The sequence below is a fragment of the Myxocyprinus asiaticus genome, chromosome 16, assembly GCF_019703515.2.
Source record: "Myxocyprinus asiaticus isolate MX2 ecotype Aquarium Trade chromosome 16, UBuf_Myxa_2, whole genome shotgun sequence".
NCBI classification, from domain to species: Eukaryota; Metazoa; Chordata; class Actinopteri; order Cypriniformes; family Catostomidae; genus Myxocyprinus; species Myxocyprinus asiaticus.
In genome coordinates this window covers 36,977,475-37,000,092 of record NC_059359.1, presented here as the reverse complement: position 1 = coordinate 37,000,092, position 22,618 = coordinate 36,977,475, and the positions used below count along the sequence as shown (strand labels likewise).

The window sequence follows — 22,618 nt, the reverse complement described above, 5'->3', positions numbered from 1 at the left end:
AAAAAAAAAAAAAAAAAATTGTTCATTGTTTGTTTGGGTTGTTTTTTTTTTTGTTGTTTTTTTTTTTGTTTTTTATATATATATGATTCACTGCATTGATCTTGAGTTTGTGTTTTCCACATTCATTTATTAGTATTATTATTATTTTCATTTAATTTCTTAGGCAGAATATAAAAATAAGGTTTCATGTAAATAGGAAACCTTTCAAAAGTTTTCTGTGAATAGGAAAACATTTCAGGTTATAATATGGTAAAGTGAAGGTAAATCTAGAGACGGAGAAAGCAGCTCATCCATGTGAAGCTTGTTTTCCTTCCACCCAAATCGATTGACACTTTTTTTTTATTTTTATGCAGAATCAGCACTTTTTTTTTTAATTTTTTTATTATTATTATTTATTTTTTTACATAATAGGTAGCTTTAATTTAAATAGAGAATGTGCACATTAGACTGAGCTCATGAGCTTTATCCATAAATTAATTGAGGCTAATTGCACATCACTATGGGACTCTGTGGTAAAATCATATAATTCAGTACAACCAAAAATGAGAAACTACCCCAACATCTATAATACTGGACTGGAATTCATTTACCAAACTGCCAAAACCAGCTCCCCAACATGCAGCTGTAAATGTTCATAGGGTGGTTGGATAAGTGGGTGGGGAACTAGAAGGGGTGTGTTACTCTTCGAGTTTAAATTCCCTGAGACATGCGTACTCCAGGCGAAATTCCCTGTGCGCCATATTGGAATGCTCTAGTCTGGATTGAACAGTTCACACAGCGGCTCGCTTCAGAGGGTCTGTTCAGTTCAAACATCGACTCGACACCTGAAACGTTCACGTAAGTCTTTTAACCCTTGAGGACGCCTGTTTGTCCTCTGGCGAGAGCGTGTTTGTGAGATTTGTGGTTGTAAACTTGAATGGATCCTCGGGTGGCTTGGATTCAGCCCGAACAGAAAGGACCTGCCAACGCTTTATGGATGCGCGTGTGGGAAACCTCGCAGAGACGAAACCACCGTCACCCTCTGCAGGGGAACACCTCTGCGCTGGCGGCCGGTTTTGTGAGACCGTTAACGCTGGTTCCCAACACCACACCTGGAAATCCGGTTAGCAGCTGCACCGGTCAACTTTATAATGATGGTGGTGCCCTGAGACCCCCAAACGGCTGTCCTGGTCCTCCACCTCCGTGTGTCACTCCTGTCGAACTCAATGGTTGTGACTCGTTATCACCGATATCTTCAGGAGATTCCGAGAGCGACAGTCCAACATCAGACTCTTCTTCTGGCTCCGGTGACAGTACGAGCAGTATTCCAGCCAGACTTCACTTTAACTTCACTGAACACATGCACAATGTCAATAACTGTTTACAACAACAACATTATCAGCGCCGACAGACGCAAATAATGATAGAAAACCATCACAAACACCATCCAGGACGAAAGAGACATGACAATAAAGCGAGCACATACGGAATAAATTACTTTCTGTCCCACTCCAGTGGCAGTTATTTATGTGGAACACCTTGGGCAACCAGAAGATACAGTCCAGGTATTAATGGGTAAGGGCATCTCCATTACTTCTGGTCTGGATAACGTTTCACTTAATATCTTGTTGTGTTATTCAATGTTTGTTTAAAAGCTAGGCAGAAATCGTAGCTTTTGTGGGGTGGAGAAAGTGGGGTTATCGGACTGGATACTTGGTTACAGTTAGTTATAAAGTACAGTATAGACTATAGTGTCTGTCTTGTGATTTAAACCAGAAACCCAGTTTTGCACCATTACATTGCTTTTTTTGCATTGCTTTGAACTCCGCACATATTTTCATGTTTTAAAAGACTGTGATGTTTGTCCTCTCCAGCCTCCATGAGGAGATTGTGGACTTTTATCATTTCATGTCTCCACGTCCAGAGGAGGAGGCAATGAGGAGAGATGTGGTCAATCGTATTGAAGCTGTGATCAAAGACCTGTGGCCTACAGCAAAGGTGAGAGATTCTCAGGTTACTGTTTGTAAGTGTCTGTATTATGTTTCTAAAATTTTCAAAATTGACCCTTTCCTCTGGGCCAATTTACATTTGGTCGCTTCATGCATCTTGAATGTTTGGATTGCAGTACGATTTGCAATTTGCACTCGACTACACAAATGTGTCTTCGCAAAGCCGATATAAATCTGATGTACAGTTACCTCCAGTGTCGTGTTTGGCATTCAACCTCAGTCTGTTTTTTGAAGTAGGACATTTTGACCTTAAAGACTCTCTTTGAAAGTCTTTCTTTTAGTCCATATCTATTAGCGTTACGTTCATTTATATGCTAGTGTACTTCTGAAAACTATTTGTGTCAACGTTTAGAAGATATAAGCATTTTAAACCTGGAGTCTCTCTCTTCTGGCTAAAAAGACTCCATGTTGTCAAATCAAATCAAATCACTTTTATTGTCACACAAGTGCAATAGTGTGTGAAATTCTTGGGTGCAGTTCCGAGAATGTCACACAGGTTGATAAACCTTGTCCAATGAAATGCTTTCTAGAATGAGAATGCATCCTCCCCTACAACCAATCAGTGCATCTGATCATGCATTTGCAGGGCACTTTTTAAGGGAACACAATCTGTGCTGTAGGGATGTCCCAACAGATTTTCCAATAAAAATCGCTTTAAGTGAGTTCTGACTGAATGTAGCGCAGAGCTGCAGGAAAATATTGCGGGCACACACCTAGTTCAGGATATCGAGCAGTTTAACCTTTTCAAACACAACTATGTATGTAAGCATTGTCGGACAGAATCCGCAAAATACTTTAATCTCTCCTCAACACCCCACAAATACCGGACATTAATCAGAGTATTTCATTATATTGTTCATGCAGTGCTTTGGCTATAACGGCAGAAGTGCATAAATGGACTAAACTTAATGGTGCATTCGTTATTATTTGCTCATTAAAAAAGTTTAACTCCTAAAGACATGAATTCATGAGCACTCGCATTAAAATGAAGACTCCCATCATATCAGTAACCTTATAAAAACTGTTTTATTCTACATGGAGAGGGTCTGCACATGGGGGCTGCCATGTTAGAATCACATGACCTGCTGAATACTACTCGCTTAATCTTAACTTTTGTCTTTGTGTCATCTTGGACTTACATTGACACCTAGCGGCTTGGATGCAGCATCATTTAAAATCAATAGTTTTCAGTTTCAGATGCCATTGTAGAAATGTAGTATTCACAGTCAGCCATGATTACTTGAATCAATGAGTGAAAGTGTCAAATTACAGGACGTTTACTGAGAATAAGCGAGTAGTATCTGGCTGGTCATGTGATTCTAACATGGCAGCCCCCATGTGTGGATCCTCTCTGTAGAATAAAACAGCTTTTATAAGGTTACTGATATGACTTCATTTTAATGCGAGTGTTCATGATTTCCTACATATATTGCAAAATTACAATTCATGTCTTTAGGAGGTAAACTTTTTTTTTTTTTTTTTTTTTTAATGAAGAAATTACTGAGTGCACCTTTAAATAGCAAATTGAAATGGATGAATCTTTCACAATAAGACCAGCTACATGCATTAATAGAATAAATGGGGTCAATTTTGATTTCCTGCTGACTTTAAAGTGTCATTTCTCATTTTCAGGTTCAAATCTTTGGTAGCTTCAGTACAGGACTTTATCTTCCTACCAGGTATTGTACCTGATTGTCCACATGAACTTATGAAAAGATATATTGTACATTTATAGTTATTAATGTGATTATTGTTCTTATATTTATTTATTTTAAGCGATATTGACCTGGTGGTGTTTGGAAAATGGGAACAGCCACCTCTACAGCAGCTGGACCAGGCACTCAGGCAGAAGAACATGGCTGAGCCCTTCTCCATTAAACTACTTGACAAAGCTACGGTTAGTCATTATCAGCATTGTGTTGTTTAGTGAACGCTTCTTGGCCATAGTCTCTGCTTTTTTTTTTTTTTTTTTTTTTTTTCCTCCCAATTTGGAATGCCCAATTCCCAATGTGCTTTTAAGTCCTCATGGTCACGTAGTGGTTCGCCTCAGTCCGGGTGGCGGAGGACGAATCCCAGTTGCCTCCATGTCTGAGCCCATCAACCCGCGCATCTTATCACGTGGCTTGTTGAGCACGTTGCCACGGAGACATGGCGCGTGTGGAGGCTTCACGCCATCCACCGCGGCAACCACACTCAACTCGCCACACGCCCCACTGAGAACGAACCACATTATAGCGACCACAAGGAGGTTACCCCATGTGACTCTACCCTCCCTAGCAACCGGGCCAATTTGGTTGCTTAGGAGACCTGGCTGGAGTCACTCAGCACGCCCTGGGATTCGAACTAGCGAACTCCAGGGGTGGTAGCCAGCGTATTTTACCACGGAGTTACCCAGGTCCGTATTACTGCCCCCCAGTCTCTGCCTTTTTTATAGAAGTTTCCTGCTACATTTTTGGTGCCGAAAAAGTAATAGAATTAAGTAGCGCAAGTTGCACACATTTGACTCTTTTCGTTAGTTCTTCAGGACTCTTTAAAAATGCAGTTATAAGGAAAAAGGGTGTGTGGCATTGTAAATGATGGATATTCGAATTCTGTGGAGCTCTACGGGTGTAGATTTCCGTATACGTAACAATTGCAGAGCACTTCAAAGTGTGTAATCAGGGCCGCTATTGAGGAGGAAAGAACAGCAGACACTGAATAAAGTGCACTGGTCATGGTTATTGAAAATTTAATAATAATAATGGTAATAATTCTAAAAGTAATAATATTCTGCTTACAGATGAATCAATCTAGTAATCGAAGCCTTTTTTGTGCAGGTACCAATAATTAAACTGACTGACAGAGAGACAGATGTGAAGGTGGACATCAGCTTTAATGTTGAAACTGGTGTCAAAGCAGTTCGTTTTATAAAGGACCATCTTAAGGTAAGATGTTTCTCATTCATTTGAACAGCTCATTGAGCCTTATTGAGGTCTAGAACTTGAGAACCTGTAGTTAATAGTCTGTAGTATCTAGTATTCTAGAAAGATCTTAAAGCAGGTAGTTACACACTTGGATATAACCTTTATCACTTACTGATATTTATCCTATTTCTGGTTACATCTGATCATTTTGAGTATTTCTGATTGTACTTTTTGTTTTTATTTTATTTTTTTATGTTTGCATGCAGAAATACTCTGTGCTGCCATACCTGATCTTTGTACTGAAGCAGTTCCTGCTCCAAAGAGATCTGAACGAGGTGTTTTCAGGCGGCATCAGTTCCTACAGCCTTATTTTAATGGGCATCAGCTTCCTGCAGGTTAGACATCATAAAGAGTTTCTCATTATGTTGTTCTGACATCATTCACCTTTCATTAGGGATGGGCATTTTGGTCATTTTGTCTACTTGAGTAATTACTGGGGGGGGACTGTATATGCCAGGCAGACATCTTTGACTGCTGCATTGCGTCTTGCTGTTGTTCCAGTGTCTTGCATATTCATTATTGTAGGTTGTTCTAATGTAGTCTGTTTGTTACAAAAAGTAAACAAACGGTGTATGTGAGAAGTCCAGAGTGGGAGCATGATTTTGCCAGAGGGAGAAGAGGTTTTTCTTATAGAGCGTCAGACCATTTTCTCTCGCTGAAAGACCGCTCAGATATCGCTCTATCACGAGCATAACGTATGTCACCTAACAGGGTTGCGCCAACTCCAAGAGAGGGGCGTCACTTCCACTCACAGTTAGGGTTAGTGAAAGGGTTAGGTTAAGGGCTCCCCATAACTTTGTTGGCAGTTTAGAGCTCTCGCCTCTTTTTGGAGCTCTGCTTGCAGCTATATCCTTCTCTGCAGTTGATTTCTGTCATTTCCCATGCGCTCTTATGAAGGGAAAAGTTCACCAGTCAGTGCTGACTGCGGCTGCTGCGCTAGATATATTTTTGTGTTTGTCCAATTTTATCAGCTGATTTAAAGGAAAATGTTCCCTATATATTGACCTTTTTAAATTAAAATGTATAAAATGAAATGGGGGGTGGGGGTAAATGACATGGGGGATGGTATTGCGTTAAAAATAGCTAATAAAGAGTTGTAACATTTCCATCATGGTCTGGGTATAACTCTGCAGCCAAACTCTTTTAATGTCATACCATTGTAGGTTATTTCCCAAACCAGCACATAGATCGTTTGTTATTTGTTCTTCATACAAGTTCTTTGATACGGAAGCTGTGCGTCTTAAAAGGTGTGGAAACACTGCCAAACATGGAAATTGTATGTTATCTTCAACTTTCAGGTGCTGAAAGTTATTGAATATTAATGAATTTCATAAACAAAAATAGGCTAGGCCTATCTGTCAAATAATTTATAAGCTTATCACGTCGCATACGCAGAGACCGTTTTAAATGCCTTAAAAAAGAGAAAAAAAAAAGATAATTGCACAATGGATTTACGAAAGGGTCCAAGGTTCTCTCGTTAATTTACAAACGTTTTTACTTCCTACTGAGATTAGGAAGCTGCTACTTGCATGCAACTAACGTACTACTTAGTGCTTTCAAAACTCTGCTTTGGTGAGTTACGGAATACTTTGAGTGGGGAAGGGAAATCGACACCACTCTGTGTTTGTAGTTAGAGTCGGAACCATTCAGTGCTACTTGGTTCTCTCAAATACCTTTTTAATTTTTCTTTCTGAAATGATGGCACAGTATTTTATGGTGTAGGCAGGGTTGGGAGGGTTACTTTTGAAATGTATTCCACTATAGATTACAGAATACATGCTGTAAAATGTAATTTGTAACTTATTCCGTTAGATTACTCAAGGTCAGTAACGTATTCTAAATACTTTGGATTACTTCTTCAGCAATGGTAGATTTTTTTTTTTTCACTTGTTTTGACTATAAAAACTCTGCCAGTACAGTAAGACAAAATACACATGTTAAAAATACATTCTCTGAAAAACCTAAATATCTTATGCAGTGTTGTTTCTAAAACAAGATCAATCAAATTTATCTAAGGATTTTTAGATAATTTTTGTATTGTTTTCCTGTAAAAATATCAAGAATATGATTTTTGCCCTAATATCAAAGGTCTTTATGATCCAACGTTAATTTTCTTGATATAAAAATATGATCGTGCCTGGTAACGTGCATGTAAAATGGCTAGAAATAGCATTTTAGCTTAGCGTAAAGCTGACAATTTACACAAGGTTTATTTCTATTTCTTCTGCTCCAAACTTACTTCAAATGTACTTCTCTGTCTGCTCGTATGAATGTAACACACCATAAGAAAGTTGACCCGGTGTTCAAATGCACTTTGGATCACATCATTTATATGTGCACATTTTTCCATCTGAAAGGACTCAATATTAAATGAAACAAATGACAATAAAATGCAAAGTAATCTCTTCAGTAATCAAAATACTTCTTGAATGTAACTGTATTCTAAATACCAATTATTTAAATTGTAACTGTAGTGGAATACAGTTACTTATATTTTGTATTTTAAATACGTAATCCCGTTACATGTACTCCGTTACTTCCCAAACCTGGGTGTAGGTAGAACCCCAACAAATCCAGGCCAGGCGCTCCTAACCCCCTAAATCCGGCCCTGGCCATAATCATTGCGTTTTTAATTCGCCACATTCTGTTCCATTCAGCTGTGCTCCATCTAGGTGTTTGAAATGAAGTGTAAGCACTTCTCAAGATTGTTGAGCGCTGTCTCTAACCCGGAAAGAATGTTGGAGCTTGTTACTGTGATTCAGAGTGCAAGGTACCGCCAAAAGTCATTACATAATCTCAAAATGAACAATAAGGCCCGTCTTTGACACGTTTATGGCCGGTTGTTACTGAATTTCGAATTTAGAAGTTGTGTCACACATGATCCTTATCTCTCATTGTTTTCTCGATCGAGCATCGCTGTCACTTCAGAGTACTCGAGTACACATACCCGTCCCTAGTTTTCATTTATTTTTATTTTTTTAATGCATCACATTTTCGGATAGGTTTTATCTCTGTTGCTAATAATAGTATAATGATAATAAAGGAGCATTTTATTTGTCATCCCTGAGAATTCTTGAAATGCATGATTGATCAAATATACACAGTGTAAAAAAAAAAAAAAAAAGCCACACCATGTCTTCTGGTGTTCTTTGCAGCTTCATCCCAGAATAGACTGCAAAGCCTCCAATATTAACATTGGCATCCTGCTCATAGAGTTCTTCGAGTTGTATGGGAGGCATTTTAATTATCTGAAAACGGGCATCCGTGTGAAGGATGGAGGAGCATACCTGGATAAAGAGGAGATCGTGAAGGTCATGGAGAATGGATACAGACCCTCAATGCTGTGTATTGAGGACCCAAACTTACCTGGTATGAGACACACCACCACAGACCGACGAGACAAGATTTATTGTCTGTCTTTAAGTTTTTAGTATATTGAGAAGATTGTTAGTAGCAGCAGAATCTGTGTTGAAGTTGATCTTTTGAAGCATCAAGTAGAGATGTGCATAAGTAATTAATCGAGTACTCGTTCAGCTTTAAATATTCGACTGGTAAAAACACTACTTGAATATTGCAATTTGATTTTCCTTTGTACCTTTGCCTGCCATGGGCACATTGAAAAATTGCTCTCGCGTAAATCGTTGGTTCTCCCAAAAAGAAAATTCTGCCATTAATTAAAGTGAATGTTTCAAAATGTGATAATGTGCTAATGTTCTAGATCTTGTTCTTTATGCATAGTGCTAATTTTTTCATAAGCAAAACAGGTTCAAAAGTTGAGGGTTGAACTTTAACACACAAAACAAGGAATCGATTACTTGAAATTTAGAATTTGAATACTCGACTACAAAATTATTCAAAATAGCCATCCCTAGTGCTTGGAAGTAGCTCAGAGTACATTACGGAACAGCACAACTGAAGAAACATAATGGCAAAACATTGTTAACCTACCGTTTCATGGTTTAAAAAGGTTGGTGTTAATGTATACAGTGTCTTAGTCTTTCAAACGTGAAAGTTGAAGTTGATGTAATTTCTGTACCACTAACATTACTAAACGAAAATGCAAAAGTAATTACAGACTGGTTTCATAAACACTCCCTTGCCTTCCATTGGTCAAACAGTCTCGTTCGTAACTGGCACCATTGGTTATATATTGGTTATTACCAATATTGGCAATGTTTGTTTGAGCATTCGGACCAGTCCATCTTACAGTAAAGCTATGTTTTGATAGCGCTAAAGTGTAAAATTTTTCTGGGAAATCAAATGGCTTTCTTATAGTTGTCTATTAAGTACTATATATTAAGCTGGAGGAGAAAGAAACTAGAAAGTATTTTAACATAAAAAAATGCACACCACTTTAAAAATCATACAAAAAGGCATTGGATTGTGCCTGTGTTTCTATTGTGAAAGTGTCTCTGTATGTTAGGAAATGATGTTGGCCGGAGCTCTTATGGTGCCATGCAGGTAAAGGAGGTGTTCAACTACGCATATCTCATCTTGAGTCACGCTGTATCTCCACTATCACGCTCCTACCATAACAGAAACATGGAGAGGTTAGTCCCAATCAAGAATCCATAACTGATGGCAATGATGTGGAGTGGTGGTGGTGTAGTGGGCTAAAGCACAGAACTGGTATGCAGAAGGTTGCCGGTTTGATCCCCACAGCCATCAACATTGTGTCCTTGAGCAAGCATTTAACTCCAGTTTCCTCCAGGGGGATTGTCCCTGTAATAAGTGCATTATAAGTCGCTTTGGATAAAAGCATCTGCCAAATGCATAAATGTACACTGGCGTTGTTTGGAATAATGTACAGATTTTGCTGTTTCGGAAGGAAATTGGTACTTTAATTCACCAAAGTGGCATTCAGCTGATCACAAAGTATAGTCAGGACATTACTGATGTAAAAAAACAGCATCATCACTATTTGAAAAAAGTCATTTTTTTATCAAATCTAGACAGGCCCCATTTCCAGCAGCAATTATATCAGACACAGTTGAAAGATATTTGGTTCATTAAATGAAGCTTAACATTGTCTTTGTTTTTGAGTTGCCACAGTATGCAATAGACTGGCATGTCTTAAGGTCAATATTAGGTCAAAAATGGCAAAAAAGAAACAGCTTTCACTGGAAACTCATCAGTCAATCATTGTTTTGAGGAATGAAGGCTATACAATGTTTATAATTGCCAAAAAACTGAAGATTTCATACAAAGGTGTACACTACAGTCTTCAAAGACAAAGGACAACTGGCTCTAATAAGGACAGAAAGAGATGTGGAAGGCCAGATGTACAACTAAACAAGAGGATAAGTACATCAGAGTAGACAGAGCAGAGTAGAAATAGATGCCTCTCATGTCCTCAGCTGACAGCTTCATTGAATTCTACCCGCTCAACACCAGTTTCATGTACAACAGTAAAGAGAAGACTCAGGGGTGCAGGCCTTATGGGAAGAATTGCAAAGAAAAAGCCACTTTTGAAACGGAAAAACAAAAAGAAAAGGTTAGAGTGGCAAAGAAACACAGACATTGGACAACAGATAATTGGAAAAGAGTGTTATGGATCTTAACCCCATTGAGCTTTTTTGGGATCAGCTAGACTGTAAGGTGCGTGAGAAGTGCCCGACAAGACCGCCACATCTATGGCAAGTGCAACAGGAAGTGTGGGGTGAAATGTCACCTGAGTATCTGGACAAACTGACAGCTAGAATGCCAAGGATCTGCAAAGCTGTCATTGCTGCACGTGGAGGATTTTTTTGATGAGAACCGTTTGAAGTAGTTTAAGAAGTTCTGAAAATTTTTTTTTCAAATTGTAATAGTAATTTTTTTACGCTATTAATGTCCTGAATATACATTGTGATCAGTTGAATGCCACTTTGGTGAATAAAAGTACCAATTTCTTTCCATAAGAGCAAAATCTGTACATTATTCCAAACTTTTGGCCTCCAGTGTAAGTGTAAATTATGTTCGAAAGTCTTGATTGTGTGAGATTTTGAATATACTGTGTTTATTCATTTTGTTTCATTTTCAAATGCGTCTTTTGGATCTTAACATGCTGCCACTAATGCATACATCTAGACTTTTTGTTAGAAAAATCATGATTTTCTGAATTTAATCTTTAGCACATTGGGGCGCATCATTAAAGTGACCCAAGAAGTGATTAACTATAGGGAGTGGATCATTCACCAGTGGGAAAACAGACACAATGCCAAGATGGACAGAAAAGGTAAGACATTTGAATCACAAGATATCCCTTAGTTAAATTGAGTTCTGTTCATCAAGTGCTTTTTTTAACTGTTCAGTGTTTAGAGGATGAAAGTACAGTGTTTTAACAATTTTAGTCCAGAATGCTGGAGAAGACTCAGAGGAGCAGAACTTGAGTGAGAAGCAGAGAGACTCCTCATCACCTCACAGTGCAGGCTCACCTGTGTCCCTGTCCAGCCTTAAACATCACTCTTCGTCCTCTTCATCTTCCTCTGTGTCCTCAGTCTCTGGTAGTGATATTGTAAGTTCATGGTGTAGTTTCTACTGGTTTCTTGACCCTAATCATTTAACACTTCAGTCAGTCTGTGCAAAACTTTTTTTTTTTTTTAAGTGCAATGCAAAACATGGAAGGTTTGCTGTCATGAAGTTGGCTTTGCAATACGCTACATTTTACATCTCCCAGTTGATTTGTAATTTTCTGCTTCAATCTCATTAGGATTCTGACCCGCCAAGCAGAGCTTCTGTTCTTCAAGAGATCTTCCCAGTGTCCTGTGTGATTGATGCCAGTCAGAATCCACAGAGGAAGACAAACACATCTGGAGCATTCCTGCTTTCCAGAGGTCAGGTAAGGCTGGGTGAGCTGCTGTAATACACTGTTAAACAACCTGCATTGGTATTGTTTGTTAATTTCTGAGTGGAGACGAAGTGTGGTCTGAGGCCTAACTTTCATAGTCTGTTGGTGGCTTTTACTTTCATAGTAACATTTTCTTGTCCTGTTTTGCACCCTTCCTGCTTTAGTCACACCCGCTACTCTGCAAACCGTGTATGGATGGGTCAACTTATGTGAATGGAGTGGTCCACATCTCTCCCCCGGTCTATTCCAGCTCAATACCCAGCCCCAGTCACCATGCTAATGTAAGAGACTAGTGTAGTATTAATCTGCTCATATCACTGTTAATGTTTATTTTCAATTATACCACGGGTCTGTTGAATGATTGATTCTGATTGGTTGATAGATGTTCTAAAGTGTGCTATTATTTTTTCAGTAAACACATGGCTATGAAGTAGTTCCAGGTCTTGACCGAGTAACCGTTCCATATCACTTCACCAAATTATTTCAGTTATTTCAAAGAGCCGTACAGGCTACAACACAGTCAATGTCTGTTTTAATTGATGAGTAAATCAGATAAGAATGATAAACATTGTCTATAATATCCTAAATTTACTTCAGTTAAAATACAACAGTTTCTGTATAATCTGAAACCACTTTTAAAATCTGTGGAAAGCACACTTGCGCTCTCCCGCTCGTTTGCTCTCACAAACAGACACGCACGCATGCATACACACAAACATGGTTCCGCTCACATGAGGGTTTTGGGGACAAACCAGAAAATGTCTTGAGATAAAACCCTGAACAATGTTTTAAGGTGTGGCATGTGATACGATGGACCATTGAATTACCGAAAAATAATGCACACCCGAGGTGTAATGACTGCTGCGTGTTGGGACCATATTACCACCTTGGGGTGTGCGTTATTTTTCAATTATTTAGCGGTCTGTCAATTATTCCTTGCGTAAAATTTGAGGTTCCCATAGACTTGCATTAAAGGAGGGGATCGAGCCATTTTGGGCTCTTTGACTTGGAACAGTAAGAAAATGCCTTGCAACCTCCTTGTAATGCTGTAGCAACTACCCACAACACCCTGACAGTTGCATAGGAACACTCTTAAAAACCACTCATAACACCTTTTGCAACTGCACACCAACACCCTTGCATTGATGTGGCAAGTTTTGCATGGGCAAGCCCCACTCACACATTCTTCTGTTACCTGAAAGAGAATCCCAAAATTTTTATTTTGGTTGGGCAAAATAAAAGGAAGAAATGCTTGAAACAGGGACTACCAATTGAGTGTTTGCTTTATTACTTGAAACTGGAAGAAAATTGGAATTTGAGATCTGCGTTAAGTTGAAGCCCGAACCCAGCTCGTACCCAAGACTGTGTGACCCTGACTGTTTAAGCCTGAACCTAACCCTAATCTGAAATTGCACACACTTTGATATCTTCAAGTATGTAAACTTGATTCTTTGTAGATGACATTCGTAACTGGTATAGTATTGGGATGAGACATCAAATTTTGAAATACCACTAACCATATTGAGGCATAATTCTATGTTTTGGAATTTGCAACACCGTTTTCTGTCTGTGATCGTAAATGAAATGACTCGTCAAACATCAAAATCTCTCTCTCTTTTCTACACTAACAGGGTTCACACAAGGTGCTTGAAGTGCTTTCATTTAGCTTTTAGAAATGTAATTACTGAAATACCTGGAAAATTGTCTTGTTTTGTTAAAGTGCTTGATTAAAACTGACAGTTTTTTCCATGTAATGTGTGTCCATCAAAGATGAGATCTACGCACTCCACTTTCATGGAATAATGTGTCTTTTAATATCCTTTCTCTTCTTTACAGTCAGTCTTTGATTAAAAAAAAGAAAAAAACATTAATTTTAATCACATAGCAGAGATGTGGTAAAGAAACCGTGCCACTCTTTTCACATTAATGTGCACGGAGCAGAAAGACGCTTGAACTCTTAGAGACTGTATAATTTTAGAGCTTGTTATTGGAGGGTGTGCTAGAAAAAATCTTTATTTGTCACTGACGGACTGCGTTATTAAAATTTCCATCATGGTTTATTTTTATCCATCATACTTGTTTTCATTTACTAAGTAATGGGCTACATTCAGGGGCATAGCATCCATTATAATGGTGTAGTACGGTTATCAGCAGTTACAGAAATACTCAAACCAGCCCATCTGGCACCAACAATCATGCCACGGTCCGAATCACTGAGATTACATTTTTTTCCCCATTCTGATAGTTGATGTGAACATTAACTGAAGCTCCTGATCCATATCTGCATGATTTTTGCACTGCACTGCTGCCACACGATTAGCTAATTAGATAATCACATGGATGTTTGTTGGTTCCAGACGGGCTGGTTTGAGTGTTTCTGTAACTGCTGATCTCCTGGGATTTTCACACACAACAGTCTCTAGAATTTACTCTGAATGGTGGCAAAAACCAAAAATATCCAGTGAGCGGCAGTTCTGTGGACGGAAATGCCTTGTTGATGAGAGAGGTCAACAGAGAATGACCAGACTGGTTCAAACTGACAAAGTCTACGGTAACTCCGGTAACTACTCTGTACAATTGTAGTGTGCAGAATAGCATCTCGGAATGGTATTCTGAGATGCAGGTTAGTGCTGTTTTGGCAGCACGAGGGGGACCTACACCATATTAGGCAGGTGGTTTTAATGTTGTGGCTGATCGGTGTATAATATGTTGACTCCCCGAGCGAGTGTGGTGAATCCAAGGAGTTCTATGGTGAAAGTTCTACCTGTCAAGCAAACGCTGCACTCAAAGATTTTTATTTTATGCTTGTTACTTACTGCTTTAAAAGGAAATAAACCATCCTATTGGAAAATTTGAAAAAGCGCATGCATACATGTTCATGGAACTTTTTCAGTGTGCATGATATCAACAAAGTGGCACAGATGACAAACACTCTTCTCATTCAGTACTCCACTAAAATAACTGAGATGTCTGCTTTAAACTTGGAGTAAATGCATGAAAATTGGCAGTTGGATGGGTTTATTTGCTTTTTCGGGCTTTTTATCATGCACTGACGTAATGATTAATGTATGCAGTCATGAAATTTGAGACCCTCCACTCGAACACAAGTGGAAGAGACTCGTATTACCAGGTGATGGCACCTTCCCACTTCTGATCGGATCACCCAAAACAAGTCTTTGATACCAGGGATAAACAAGGGACACACACACACACACACAGCGGGAGAGTGAGAGAGAGAGAGTAAAGTCAAAACTGATGCACAAGGAAATTGTTTTTTTTTTTTGTCAAAATGACAGGCAGCATTTGGAATTATCCATCAATGTTAAAAAAAAATAAATAAAAAAAATCAGTAAATGGCAGAATATTTTCGGTTAACAGAACCCCTGCTTGTTATTCAAATGAATGTAAGCTCAATGTAAATACATTTAAATCTTACACATCACTTCAAATGGTGAAAGTGCATATCATAATATGTATTTTCATGACAGTATTATTGATAGAATGTAGAATTGTCATTTTAACACGAGGTAAAATGTGATTAATGTTCAGTTAAATTGCTTGTCCTGTACCTGATCAGCCTGAACATAACTTTTTGAAGGTTTATTCGTTTTTTTATTTTGTTTTATTAAAGAGAGGTATATGCAAAACTCTTATTTGAACTTAGCATTTGTACTGTGTATTAAATGCTCAATCATTTTTCTAAAAAATAAACAAAAAATGTTCTGTCATACTTAGTCATAAGTGTTGTTGTATCGAATCGATATAATCGAGGTTATATCGGATTGTGACCCTCAAACAATTGAAATGCATCTTTATCCATATTTAAATTTGCTGACGCGGCTGTTCAGGCTATTTTTATTAAAATGGACCTTTCTTCATTTTCTCAATTTCTTTTAGTTTCAGAATGGCCAAAGGTTCATTGTAAAAGGGGCTCAACACTCCAATGGTTTTGAGCGCAATGACATGCCTGGCCTCAGAGGACATCAGCCTCAGTATGGTCGTAGCAGCTGGCAACGTCAGAGGAGGGACACTGCTCTCATAAGCCTCAGCAGATAGTGCCACCCACTCTGCTGGGCATTCCTTTGGTTTCAAAGGTAGCACTTCCACTTAAGATGGGCACCTCGCCATGTTACACGTCATGGCTCTACTGCACTATTGAGTGTTTCTTCCAGTCCAGCTCTACCTGTGACTACACATTTGGACTTACCCGTTTTCATTTTACATTTTCATCTCTGTTCTGTCATGACATTTCTGTTTGTGTGACATTGTCCGATTCCTTTTTGCTTCTCTTTTTTGGGAATGTTTTTGATAACCGAAGTCAGTTTGGCAGTACTGCTAGGCTGTGCTTGTTTTTGTACTGTAAATCTTTACATTAAGTACCATCTTTGTGCAATATGGGTGTTTTTATTTGTTTTTAGTTCAATTTTAAGTTAATCTTAAGTTTTTTTTAGGTTTAAATGTAAGATGACATCCACTGTGGCTCGCTTTGGATGTACAAAGAATTTTATCATGTTCAAATCCCTGTCACAACCAGTTTTATTGTTGGGATTGTGGTTTTGTGCATGCTAAAATCTTGAATGTACTACTTGCCCATCTGCTGGCCTTTCAGACATGCACTTCAGTTTTTGTGCCAGCTAATAATTGCTTTCTACCAAAATCATCTCCTCTCTCTCAGACTTGTATACTGCCATACGTTTAATGCTTAAGTCTTACATGTATTTATTTTAATGCATTAAAAGGATAGTTCACCCAAAATGTAAATGATTTATAATTTACTCAACTTTTGTTTTGTTTAAAACCCATATGACCAGCTTGCATGGAACACTAAAGAACATTCAACACTTCCATTGTATGGAAAAATCATGCAATGAAAGTGAATGGTGACTGAGGCTTATATTCTGCCTAATGTCTCATTTTGTGTTACACTGGAAAAAAAACGAGTCATTGATTTTGAAGAACATGAGGGTGAGTAAATGTTTTTTTTTTTTTTTGGATGAGCTATCCCTTTTTTACATATTTGAGGATGAAATGAATGTGCTGACTTTGGTTAACCGATCAGTATTCTTTTAAATTTTGTTTACACAAGGGATCACTTATGTCCGTACTACTTATAGCAGTGCATGCCCTCCTAACCAGTTCCATATTTCCTTCCTTTGGGGTGTTTTCCCCACCCTTAAATGCATGTAACAGACTAATGTTGCCTTTTTGGACTTATGTTCTGCCACCAGATGGAGATCTTGATCTGTGTGTTGTCCACTTTTTATCACTTTGAAGGGTCTTGAGAGAGGGTGAGTTTTGTGGCAATGCAGTTTTTTAACTTTAGCTGTCAAACACTAAACTATATATACAGACCAAATGCAGTCTTCAAACCTGCATGCAGGTCCTGGTTGAATGTAATGTATAATGTCTTAAATTTAAGACTTGTTTTTCAGTTTACATTTTTATGTATGTTTTGTACTCAAATTATTTTTTTAAATAAACATTTTAAACCGTAGCCTTTTATTTGGTATGGGTTTCCTAATTCTGTTGTACTGGAACTCTGAAACTGAAATGAATAGTTACTTTTTCTCAGTACAGTTTTGGAAGCTCACAGAACATCACAAAATAATATGCAATGAAATGTGCCACAAATTAAGATCAGACTGTAATGACAATTGTCATTGTCACAGTTTAATGAACTTTCCAACATTTACTTTAGTTCTTCAGGTTTTTAATAATGGTAGCATCTATTCTTATTGCCTCAACGTGACTGGGCGGGTCAAATTTCTGGTCGCCCAACAGCGTTATTTGTGTAAATGTGGGCCGTCGTGTCTTTGACGTATTCATCTCAATGATGGGTAAGTTTAGAAAGAGCTGCTTTTTGGCTGGGTAGGAGGTTTTGAGTTCTGAAAGTTACAGTATGTTTTCATAGTTCATTAAGCTCATTTTTCAAATGATCAAGGAAAATTAGATTCCTCCATGTCCCCTTTTAGCAATTCGCTTCATGCACATTGCCTGAGATCCACACGGAGGCACTCTTGCATCACACCGCTTTAAGCTCCTCTTGACTCCATTGTGACCACTGTTAAGGATGTCTAACACTTTAAAGGTTTTCTGTCATCAGTGTGTCCACAAGCCACTCTTATTTCCTTTTAATTTGGCCCACATTACAGATTGGGTTCATTTTAAATTACCTAAAGAGGTTTAAAAGATTACACGTCCATCCTCATTTGCATTCGTCTACCTATTTGAGTCTTGTGCTGGAAAGGCCCTGATTTTGTAATATTACTAAAAGCTGTAGTGAGCCTCCTAATTGAGACATTGACATTGCAATGCAAATCTTGGCCTGCATTACACAAAGTAATCCAATTGAATGTCTGATAGTCATCAGTCTATCCAAAGTGTACAAGCAGGCTGTTAGTGTCACAGTGTGGTTACCTCTGACTTAAACATCGATTGTGAGTCTAGCATTAGCTGTAATTAACATGTACATCTTTAAAAAACAAAGTCCTGTTTAAACAGTAGTTCAGTTTACATCTATATTAATGGTTAAAACATATCTTAGTCCTGTGAATCCATAAAACTTGACTCTTCCAGGGGTGTACATTGCTGGAAATGGTTGTTTTCTGTGAATGTGATATGTAAGGGATAATATACAGTCAGTTGATCCTTATTGCTAATTTTACAACAGATAATTCTGGTCCTTTAATCTGATTGAACGTGGCATTTCAAGAATGCTGATATTTAGTATAACGGCACCGGGATGTTTTACTGTTTGTATAGCTTTGCTTGTCTGTGTTTGTGGTGAAAGTTTGTGTATTGCTCAGAGACACAACAGTTGATCCTGCTTTGGCTTTTGTTTGGAACTTTTTTTGTTGGTGGAGCAAAAAAAAAAAAAAAAAATACTGGCCATATTGGATCTAAAATAGAACTTACTCTATTAACTTCTTGTTTCTAAAACTGATTGTTCTAAAAACCATTTTTCCCATAGGAATTTCAGCAAATTCTTCATAAATGCATTATAAACCATAAACCAACCAGCTCCGAGATGAATTACACTACAAACTCTGAATTAAAGCAAAAACGTATTTGAAAATCTGACAAATACTGTGCACTTAATGCCTTACGTAATGGAATTTACAACAATGTAAAAATATAATTGATTTTTATAAGTATAGAATATATATATAATAAAGTAATAGTAAAATGTATGCTGCAAAATATTCTGATATATACAAGTATGTAAGTAGTTTAAGTGTAAGAAGACCAACTCTGCTGTCATTCACAGTGCCTCATGGAAGTGGGAGGTTGCTGCTGAGCTCTTTTGCTGTGATTCTCTGATTGGTGGATTTTCCCCATCAGGATCATGGATGGTGTAGTTCTTCACATGGAATATCACAATTAAACATGATTTTTTTTAAAATAAAGTTGTAATAACACTGACTGATGGCTTCAACAGAAGAATATACCATCCATTATCAATCTCTGAGCTCATGATAGGTCTGTGTATAATGGTTTATAAGTTATAGTTAATAATCACTTACCCTGTGGAAAAAATGAATGGGATTTTTACTTACAAAACCAGACAATTGTGCTTTATTGCTATAGTAGATACAACAAGGCCCCACCCACTCATGAGGTAAAACAAATCCTAGTGACCACAGTTACTCATTCATTCCTATTAGGAAAACAGGGAGAAATATCCGATAGATTTGACTTTTTACAACCAAATTTAATTTTATTTATTTATTTTAAAGCTGTTTGGTTTTTTTGTCATTTGAACAAAAACAGGAACGGAATTTTTATTTTTCACGACTGCCAACCTAAATAAAAAGAAGCCATAAGAAAACTGCTGTGGCTACAAGCAATTCATGGAAAAGATGTGAAGAGATGGAGGATTTGAAACACCACAGTATGTGTATGTCTGCAGCAGACATTTTATCACAGGTAAAAAAAGAATCAAATAGATACTGAAAGCAAATGTCACAAAATCATGTTAAAATACAGCAGAATTCAGAGCATTATATGAACTTGATGATTGGAGACCACAGTAGCAAGACAAAGTATGTGAAACCTTTGGAATTACCTGCATTTATGTATAAATTTGTCTTAAAATCTGGTTTAATCATCATCTAAGTTACAATAATGAACAAACACAATCGGTTTTAACTAATACCACAAATTATTGTATTGTTCTTGTAAATATTGAATGCATCATTCAAACATTCACAGTGTAGGTTGGAAAAAGTATGTAAACCCCTGGGCTAATGACATCAACAAAAGATAGAGTAGTTCGCAAACCTAGCATCCAATTAATGAAACAAGGTTGGAGATGTGGGTTAGAGCTGCTTTGACTTATAAAAATCACTCAAACATTTTGTGTTTGCTATTCACAAGAACCATCTGCTGATGTGGACCATACCTCACAAAAAAAGAGATCTCAGAAGATCAAGAATTGTTGCTTTACATACAGCTGGAAAGGGTTACAAAGTTACCTTGTACTTCATCTGTCCACAGTTAGACAAACTATCTATAAATGGAGACGATTTAGTACTGTGGCTACTCTCTCTAGAAGTGGCTGTCCAGTCAAGATGACTCAAAGGGCACACTGCAGAATGCTCAATGAGCTAAAAAAAAAAAAGAAACCTAGAGTGACAGGTAAAGACTTGTAAAAACAGGTAAATACATCTCTGTTCATGAGTATACTATATGGAAAACATTACACAGGCATGGTGTCCATGGCAGGACACCATGAAGGAAGCCGCTGCTTTCCAACAAAAATGTTGCTGCACGCCTGAAGTTCGCCAAAGACTACCTTGACACTCCACAACGCTACTGGGAAAATGTTTTGTGGACTGATTAAACTAATGTTGAATTGTTTTGGAAGAACACACAGCACTACGTATGGCGTAAAAATGGCTCCGCATACCAACATGAAAACATCATCCCATCGATGAAGTATGGTGGAGGGAGCATCATGATTTGGGACTGCTTTACTGCTTTGGGGCCTGGGCCGCTTGCCGTCATCGTCATCTTGAAGTTTATCAAGATATCCTACAGGATAATGTCAGGGTGGCTGTGCACCAGCTGAAGCTCAGTAGATGTTGAGTGATGCAGCAGAACAATGACCCTAAATATTAAAGAGAATCCACTACAGAATGACTTAGAAAAAAAAATAAAAAGAGAATCCACCTTTTGGAGTGTACCAGTCATAGCCCAGACCTTAACCCAATAAATATCCTGTGGAATGACCTCAAGAGAGCAATTCACACAGACATCCTAAGAATATGGCTTAGCTGAAACAGTTCTGTAAGGAAGAATGGTCCAAAATTCCTTGTGAACGTTGCGCAGCTACAGGAAACACTCGGTTATTGCTGCCAGAGGACTGGCCAGTTATTAAATCCAAGGTTCACTTACTTTTTCATGTAAGCCATGTAATAAAAGTCATGAGCCATGAAACAAGTAATAATGTAATTCCTAATGGATTAGACTACCAAAGGCATGGTGATATAATACAAAGTTCCTCAACTGCCCTGCCTTTATTTACATTATATTTTTTGCCCATGTGTTATCCTTGGAAACACGAAAGAAGAAAATTTACATTAGAAGATAAATCATCAACACAAAGTGTTCTTTTAACCAAAGCCAAAGATCTATATTATGCTTAAAAGTTTATGAAAGCATTAGGCCTTAACTGGCTAAATGTGCCTCAAATTCTGAGAAAACAAAAACAAAAAAAACATTGAATTATGAAATTTGTTTTCCAGGAACTGTTTTCTCTTTTTTGAGGTGGCCAGCCTCCCAAGTGTTCCCGAACAATCTGAGGTTGAGCTGTCCCTAAATTGCCTTCTATGAATGAAACATGTTAAGTACCATACATAATGATAATTCCATTCATTCTGATGTGTTAGTCTTTTGTTTAAGGGCTTGTGAGTCACAGTTGGTCTGGTGTGAAAAACTAATTTGTAAACTTTCAGTACAGTGGAGCATTTAATGTACTAAGAAGGCTTCATGATGGAGTATTGTGTAAATTCACTATAAAGCAGATACTTAATGACAGATGTTTCAGGTACAATGTGTATTTCTGTGCCACTAGCATCACCAAACAGAATAGCCAAATGCACAGTATTTATACTTTTCATATGGGAATCAATCTACGATTGATTTACTCATAGTTGTCTCAGCATATTAAACTGGGATAGGAGAATGTATTTTAAAAGAATAGTTTACCCAAAAATTACAATTTGGTCATTATTTACTCACCCTCAAGTCATTCTAAACTTGTGTGACATTAGCAACATTGCAAATGTAGTGAGCCACACCAGATATCAGGTGCCTGGTACAAAAGTCATATATCTTGCTTTCAGTGAGTAATCCTCAAAATAAAATGGTCTCTTTTAAAAGAAGACTCTTAGGAGATGCTGTACAAAATTCAGAATTAATTAAAGACAAAGACATTATTTAGAAAATCTTAAAATTATTTTAAATTATTACCTAATAATATTTGCATATAAAATAAATGACACTGTCCTTGCCACAGCCTAAAAGCACAGAGATGGGAGCTGAGCCTCATCAAGTCCCATAATGTTATACACACACGGCATGTAATTTCCAAGCTCTGAGTTCACATTCATCATCATCATCACACAGTGTAAAAATAGCAATCCAGTCTGCTTGTCTAGCTGTCTTCCTAATGAACTACAAAACAATGATTTATTTTCAAAATATGCTTATTAGCATAGTGTGACTTTCATAGAAATCGTGAGCAAAATTCAACATGCACCTAAAACAGCTTATTTTAAATTAGTTATGGCAAACATCACATCAATTCTAAGCAATTTCATCTGGTAGATGATAGG

General features: G+C 37.7%; 1 protein-coding gene across 3 annotated transcripts; it reads left to right on the top strand.

Moving 5' to 3' along the window:
• Positions 1-761: 761 nt before the first annotated feature.
• Positions 762-17,268, top strand: LOC127453614 (terminal nucleotidyltransferase 4A-like). Of its 3 annotated transcripts, none has more exons than XM_051720119.1 (13): positions 762-1,554; positions 1,854-1,977; positions 3,621-3,667; positions 3,765-3,885; positions 4,805-4,912; positions 5,158-5,286; positions 8,107-8,320; positions 9,375-9,501; positions 11,065-11,168; positions 11,284-11,447; positions 11,643-11,771; positions 11,945-12,061; positions 15,678-17,268. In XM_051720119.1, the coding sequence occupies exons 1-13, from the start codon at positions 917-919 to the stop codon at positions 15,834-15,836; spliced, it is 2,181 nt and encodes a 726-aa protein (XP_051576079.1). In that variant the 5' UTR covers positions 762-916; the 3' UTR covers positions 15,837-17,268. The 3 variants fall into 3 exon arrangements, with proteins under 3 accessions (XP_051576079.1, XP_051576081.1, XP_051576080.1); XM_051720121.1 differs by having other exon boundaries at positions 11,643-11,766; positions 15,678-15,809; XM_051720120.1 differs by having other exon boundaries at positions 11,643-11,781; positions 15,678-15,809.
• The last annotated feature ends 5,350 nt before the right edge of the window (positions 17,269-22,618 follow it).

What these genes read in the sequence shown, in the direction of transcription:
- LOC127453614 (XM_051720119.1), top strand. Translation starts at nt 917, where the DNA reads ATGGATCCTCGGGTGGCTTGGATTCAGCCCGAACAGAAAGGACCTGCC. An exon ending in ACCTGTGGCCTACAGCAAAG is followed by an intron (nt 1,978 to 3,620) that starts GTGAGAGATTCT and finishes TCTCATTTTCAG; the next exon opens with GTTCAAATCTTTGGTAGCTT. An exon ending in TTATAAAGGACCATCTTAAG is followed by an intron (nt 4,913 to 5,157) that starts GTAAGATGTTTC and finishes GTTTGCATGCAG; the next exon opens with AAATACTCTGTGCTGCCATA.